The sequence below is a fragment of the Enhydra lutris genome, unplaced genomic scaffold, assembly GCF_002288905.1.
Source record: "Enhydra lutris kenyoni isolate GAN:26980312 unplaced genomic scaffold, ASM228890v2 scaffoldscaffold39, whole genome shotgun sequence".
Classification (NCBI taxonomy): domain Eukaryota; kingdom Metazoa; phylum Chordata; class Mammalia; order Carnivora; family Mustelidae; genus Enhydra; species Enhydra lutris.
In genome coordinates, this window is record NW_019154123.1 from 20,462,144 (window position 1) to 20,469,299 (window position 7,156).

General features: G+C 54.2%; 1 protein-coding gene across 1 annotated transcript; it reads left to right on the forward strand.

Moving 5' to 3' along the window:
* Window positions 1-2,397: 2,397 nt before the first annotated feature.
* LOC111154941 (SRY-box 14) lies at window positions 2,398-3,120 on the forward strand. The gene has a single exon (XM_022514901.1). It carries the CDS (start codon window positions 2,398-2,400, stop codon window positions 3,118-3,120), a length of 723 nt encoding a protein of 240 aa, XP_022370609.1.
* The last annotated feature ends 4,036 nt before the right edge of the window (window positions 3,121-7,156 follow it).

The following is a 7,156-nucleotide window of genomic DNA, read 5'->3' on the forward strand; positions in this document are numbered from 1 at the left end:
TTGATCCATGACAGGCTCTGAGCGCAGCGCTTAGTCCGCAGGCTAGTCCGATCTGAGTAGGGGTTGCCTGAGACTCTTGACACCCTCCCCGGAGTGGGATGGAAAACACCTCTACTTCCTGGTATGCCAAGCTAAGTGAAACTTGTTTCAGAGAACAAGGTTAGAGGGCAGGTTGAAGGCCAGGGCTGGTGCTGAGAGTAATGTAGTCTACTGCCAGGGAAGCCAGGACACTGACTAGAGCCTAAATGAAACAAGAGCAGACATAAAGATCAGTCTTCCGGTGAGATTCATCTACATGTCAGGTTTCAATGGCTCCGAGAGTCAAGGGTTCACCTTTGGCTTGCCGCACGATCTAATCTTCAGACCTGCGGCAGCATGGGGTGGAAAACAAAATAGTGGTTTTCAAATCTCATACTCTTGGCATCACCACTCCCCACTGGCATTATTTGGCAAATCACTTAGCCTTTCTCAACCTCAGTTCACTAATCTGCAAAATGGGCATAGCGCCCACCTCTCTGATGAGCTTTATCAGGATGAGAAATGCCACGGGTCTAACCGTAGGAAGGAGACACAAAGCCTTCCCCTCAAATTCGATACACTACATGCTAAAGAAAGCCCGTCTCTCTGCCTCCTTATTTTCTGCTTACCTCCCCCACCACCAACCCCTTCAAGCCCTCCGAGCTGTGCGTTTCTGGTCGGTCCTCCCAAGAGAGGCTGGTGCAAAAGCCAATAAGCCTGGAACACACGCAGGTCCTGCTGGGCCTGGGACAATGGTTTCCATTTAATAAATATTTCCCCCAAGGGCATTTCACATTGGGCAGGCAATTATTCAAAGGAAACAGGCACGCAGGTTGGCTCTGCGGGTTATTTCGTCCTTTTTACCCGAAGAATGCTCATCTGACGCAAGAAACGAGTCTCTAATTCTCGCTAGATAGAAGAGGTGCCCAGGGACAAATGGACCCCGGGTGTCCATACAGCCTGAGACTCCATTCTAGGGCATCTGCAGAAGGGGCAACGGGAAAGCCCCCATGCCCCACCGGGAGGAGGCCTGGCCTCCAGGCTATCCTTCCCGTACAAACAGATGTAGGGGGGAAGTTGGAGGTTTAAAAACACTAAATATATAATATCGTAAATTGGAATCATGACGGAAATCCCATTCCCTGGCCGCTCCACAAAAGTGGAGAGCTGATCGCTGCGCTCTTCAAGGCTCACCAACCAGGTTTGAAAACTGCACTGCCAGACACGAGGCCTTCCTGCAACGGCTTGGAACGCACCGCTGTGCTAGCCTAGGACCCAGCACTTCGCCCCGGCTCCAGATCCCGGGGCAGAGGTGGAGGTGGAGGCGGAGCCGGAGGGGCATCCCGTGAGCACTCCGCCAAAGGGCCCCAAGGGTATGTCTAGAAAAGTTTATTTCACTCTTTAACCTGAGTTTGATATATTCTTTTTCTTTTCAGAGGATCTTTGACAGGGAGGGAAGTGCTGTCCTTGCATTTAGTGTCGAGGCTGTCCTATTTATCAACTCGCGCTCTCGGCTCACTCGCTTCGCTACCCCATCCCTAGGTCTTTGTATTCTAAGACCTAATTCTCCTTTGCACGACCGGGAAAGGAAGCAGCCACGAAGAGTTTTATTTGTTGACAGTGCCAGAAACAATGTGGAATCTAAGTTCCCAGTCCTGAGCTGGCCGCTCTGTTCTCACCCTCTCTCCGTCTTTCCCTCACACCTCTCCCCTCCCCCACTAGTCGCGCTCTCTCTGTCCTCCCCAGGCGCGTTGGCAGGTGGGCCCCCTTGCCTTCTCTGCTGCTGATTGGCGCCCAGGTTGGGGAGTCACCGCCCCGCGCTTATGTCAGAGTGCGTGCTGTCCTGGCCCACCTCGCCTTTGAACTTCGCCGCTTTTGGCTCTCGTTCACCAGCCTCCCTGCATTCTCAGCCAGGTGCTGTGCTAGGCAAGGCAGCTCCGGGAAAACCACGGGAGGGGGGAGGGAACCACAGCGGTAGACATAGGAGAGAAGAGAACCAGAGAAGGCGAAGGTGGAGAGGGGGAGAAGGAGGAGCTTCCTGTCCTAGCTAGCAAATTACCTGGCCACTTAATCCCAAAGACTCCGGTACTTGGGCCCTCTGGTGCCGGCAGCCCCCGGCTGACTGCCCTCTCCTCCCCCGCCCCTCCTGTCCTCACTCGCCCCCCACCCCGGGGCCTGCGTGGGTGCCGGGACTGGCATGATCAGCTGAACTTTGCGGGGTTAGCGCTTCTCTCTGGCTTCCCCTCAGCGGTGCAGAGGCGAGGGGAGCGCAGAGCACCGGCTCAGGACCGACAAACAGACAGATAGACAACCGCGCCCAGGCTCGGCTGCAGAGCCCCTACACTCCCCACCCCCACCCGCCTAGCCGCCTCCGGGACCATGTCCAAACCTTCAGACCACATCAAGCGACCCATGAACGCCTTCATGGTATGGTCCCGAGGCCAGCGGCGCAAGATGGCCCAGGAAAACCCCAAGATGCACAACTCAGAGATCAGCAAACGCCTAGGCGCCGAATGGAAGCTTCTGTCCGAGGCAGAGAAGAGACCGTACATCGATGAGGCCAAGAGGCTACGCGCCCAGCACATGAAGGAACACCCGGACTACAAGTACCGGCCACGGCGCAAGCCCAAGAACCTGCTTAAGAAGGACAGGTATGTCTTCCCCCTGCCCTACCTGGGCGACACGGACCCGCTCAAGGCGGCCGGCCTGCCCGTGGGGGCCTCCGACGGCCTCCTGAGCGCGCCCGAGAAAGCCCGGGCCTTCTTGCCGCCAGCCTCGGCGCCCTACTCCCTGCTGGACCCCGCGCAGTTTAGCTCAAGCGCCATTCAGAAGATGGGTGAAGTGCCCCACACCTTGGCCACCGGCGCACTGCCCTACGCGTCCACCCTGGGCTACCAGAACGGCGCCTTCGGCAGCCTCAGCTGCCCCAGCCAACACACGCACACGCACCCGTCCCCCACCAATCCGGGCTACGTGGTGCCCTGTAACTGTACTGCCTGGTCTGCCTCCACCCTGCAGCCCCCCGTCGCCTACATCCTCTTCCCCGGCATGACCAAGACTGGCATAGACCCTTATTCGTCAGCCCATGCCACGGCCATGTAACCCCAGGCCAGCCCACCAGACCTGGAGGGTGACCTGGAAGCAGGGTCTGCACCCTGTCCTCTGCGCCTCGCCGGGTCCTGCAGATGCCTTTGGGTCAGCCGTTCCGCTGCCCGCTACCCCACCCCAGACTCTGCCTCTCTTCCAGGGGGATGGTAGTGGCGTCCTCCCGGACCCAAGGCGCAGACAGGTGCCAGAAACTTGTGAACATATGACAGCTATATAGCTGCCCCTATCCTGACTGTCCCAAAACAAATCTCCGACTGTACCCCCTTTGGACAAAAAAAAAAAAAAAAAAAAAAAGTAGGCAGTTTTGCTTTATTTATGTCCCCTTCTCTCTCCTCTGATGGGCTTTGGACTCCAGAACTCCCAGATCCTGGTATTATATCTAGAATATGCATATTTTTTTTTCTTTTGCACCCTGAAGAGTTAGCTGTGTCTCTGTGTTTTGCCATCAGACACAACTAGGTGCCATTTGCTCTTTATGTATGGGGGGAAAGGCGTAAAAGTTTAAAACTACAGAAAGGGAAATATTTCTATTTAAAATCATGCTATGATAGTGTTTGCTTCTTTAAAGTTAAAACAAAGGGACCCACATGATTATTTTCTTTGTATAAAGCAGTGCTCCTAGAGACCTAAGTTTACTTTTAGACAGAATGTCGGGTTATGAAGTCAGGAAGTAGAAAGTCGACAAAAATTAAAAGAATAAAAACATCCTAAATGGTCATAAATGTTTTGACGATGTCTTGGAAATGTACCTAGAAGGTTCACCTCCTTACTCTGTTCATTTGTTGAACAAAGACGTTTTGAATAAAGACAATCTGTCATTGCAAAAAGTAACCTTTCATGTGCATAAAATCTGAAGTCAGGAAGCCCTGCCTGAGGGCCGGTGGAGTCGGGTCATCGGAGTTTTAGAGTGCATAGAGTGACTCTAGCCGTGGCGACTGGCCTTGCTTGGGCTGAGCCTTGTGGCCTGTGGGCCAGGTGCAAAGGGGCCCAGAGTCGGATTTGTCGGGATCGATCGTGCCCTCTGGACCCGCTATTTGCCTTTAGAGGCTGGACAAAGGTATCTATCCCTCAGACGTCACTTCTATGTCTTCTTTAACAAAGTGGTCAGACCACTTCAAGGAGCGAATGAGCTAAGACTCAAGCCGACCCAGACCTCTAAGACCTGGGTGCATTTTCTTTTCTTTTAAACTAAACTCTAAAGAATGGAGAAAAGTATAGAGTCTACTGGGAAGCAATTGCGCACCACGTAGGGAGTCTTGTGGTGGGTGTTTAAGTTCAACGCATGGGGGGATGACTGGTGTGGTAATTTTAAAAGATGCTTAAGGCTGCTGCTGGCTCTTGGGATTTGGGGCTCCATGCTGGTTCCTAAGTTAAACAATCAAAGTTTAAGAAACATAGAAAAACGTGCCTTAGGTCCCCGCTCTGGACTATGGGAGACTTTTTACTTAGACCCTGCAGGAGCCAAGGAAAAAGGAAAGCAACACGGCTCAGGCGTGGAGTTAAAAAAAAAATCATAAAGATTCAATAACTTTTAGTCCTTGGTGTTTAACAAAAAAGCAAAAGAGCCAGCCTTTCCTTTCCCCACTGGGCAAATGTTAGCTTCAAGATTGCTCTGTTTGTCCTATGGGAGAAGGGACATTCTGATGCCTTCCAACCCAACTCTTTGGAACTTGCTCTCAAATCGAATGGTGCTCCCTCACCCCATCTCTCACCAGTCTCACCCCCAAAGCCCTGCTCTTGCATGTTTTTCTGTAGGTCGGGTGCTTTTCCCACTGGCTTTGATGTGGTGTGGGATGGGAGTGGGGGGCAGCCTAGGGATTTGTCTGCTTTCTGCTTCTTTTGAGGGATTTTTGGGCTTGCCTCTGCCTCTTCCAAAGGAGTCGGTGGCTGGAAGTGCAAGGGAAACGTTGTCAACAGACACCAAAGCCAAAAACCACCGATTAGCATATTGTCCTCAAAACAATTAGAAGTGTTTGAGGTGTTATTTGGAGCCTATTCATCCGAGCCCCTTTGTCAAAGGGGGATTTTCATTATTAAAAAAAAAAAGTTAGCAGTTGTCCATCTGGCTGAGCTGAATAGCAAAGTGATTCGTGTTGTATATGCTTTTCTCATTAAGAGCTCTTTTGAGACCGATGTTAGAATTAAATGGTATAACACAATTAACATACACGGGCGCTGAATAGGAGGGGACGCCTATAAATAATAGATAGATAAATAAATGAGCGATCAGGCGAAGGTAAACAAAAGCGGGCTGGGGACGTGTACGGGGAGGCCGGGCGGGTGCGCCACGCTTACTTAGCATCACAAAACCCTCTTACAAATCGAGACAATTAGGAAGTGACTTGCCTCTGGTGGCCGTCGGGTCTGGGGGCTCTAGGCGCTTAGGGAAGGCCCCTCCTTCCGCCCCCTCGGAAGCCCGGGAGGCCTGGGGCGAAGGCATGGAGTTTTCGCTGTCTGATATAACCCTAACTGACAGTCCTGTCAGCCGCTCTGATCTCCCTCATAGCTCAGTGTCCCTTAACATCTCCTAAGATGAAGCTTACAGGGGTCTGGGTGTCTCCCCGCAGAGCCCGGCGCACCAGCGCCCCAGGTGCATAGAGCGCCCCGGCCGTAGTTGGATTCCGGGGCGCACGGCCCAACCAGGATGTCCGGGAAACTGCCAGGCTAGGTTAGGCTGGGGAGGGGTACCAGGTGGGTCCTCGGGCGGCGGCGGCGGCGGAAGCTGGAAAACTGAAACCAGGGTTCCAGACTGCGCCCGGCCCTGGAGACTCCAAAGGGAGCTCCAGGAAACTGGGGTGCGCTGTAGCGGGGAGGCGCCCATGTGCCCGCGGCTTGGTGTGATTGAGGCTCGTTACAACCAGCAGAGAGCGCGGGGCCCGGAGCAGGTCCCGGGACCTAAAGCCGTAGACCTAGCTCTAGCCGTGTCTATCTGTTCCCTCTCGCTTCTTTCCTTCCCAGTCGGGCTGTGTTCCCCCTTTCTGTCCTCCTTAGGCCTGGCCCCAGCCTCGGCCCCGCAAGGCCTGCCTCTGCCTAGCCTCCCGCGGGCCGCAGAGGCTCGCGGAGGTGAGCGGCTGCGACTCGCCCTAACAAACAGCCGAAATCCACCTCGTCACGCCGCTGACAGGGGCCGATTACTGACTTTGAAGTCAGGGGCAGACAAAAAGAAATCCCCTGGGGGAGGTGTGGAGGGGGACCGCAGTCCCTGTCAAACCTGTTTGCTCACAACTGTCTCTTTCTTTCAAGAAAATCATTAAAGCAAACCGGTAGGGAGAGGAGCGCCCCGCCCGCCCGGAGTCAAGGAGAGCCGCTTCTCCCGAGCGCGCTACTCGCAGCAAAGAGCAGTCAAGAGTCGCCCTCGACAGACTCTTGGTGCCGTCGGGAGAACGCGAACTCCCGAGGCGTGCGGGGCGACCGGGACCCTGCCGGAGCCGACTCCGTGGACTCCTCCACTCTCTGAACGCGTCCCGCAGCCTGGGAATCCCGGGCTTCTGTCCCCAGCCTTGGCCTCCCTGGATCCAAGGGGGCAAGGGTGCCAGAGAGGCCCCGGGCCGCTCGCCTGCGGCTGCGACTGCGACTGCTTCCAAGGAACAAAAAAAAAAAATTGACCCCACAACATGGCACGCTTACTCCCGCCTCTCCTCTACTGGCCATTTTCTAGGACCCTGGAGTCCTGACCAAAACGGGCTCCAGATGGCGGTGGGTGGCGCTGGTGTGGCAAGGGCAGAGTTGTTCGGGTTTTAGTTAGGTTGTCTTTCTTAAACCTCAGCGGCCCTCTGGCTCAGGGGCACACTGGCCACACCGTCTGGGAGATTCAAGATCGTTAGCCCCCTTCAGCTCCTGGCCTCTCGTGGATAACCTCTGCAGCCTCTCAGGCGCTTCCCCAGCTTTGGGTCTGTTTCCAGAAATCTTTAATCCCCTTCCAGTTTCTGAGTTTTCCCATTTAAGTATTAATTTCCTCAGAACCACTAACTTTATAGGTGGGAGACACCAGCTATGTAAAGTAAAATAAATCTCTCTGAGGTGTGACTGA

What these genes read in the sequence shown, in the direction of transcription:
- LOC111154941 (XM_022514901.1), top strand. Translation starts at nt 2,398, where the DNA reads ATGTCCAAACCTTCAGACCACATCAAGCGACCCATGAACGCCTTCATG.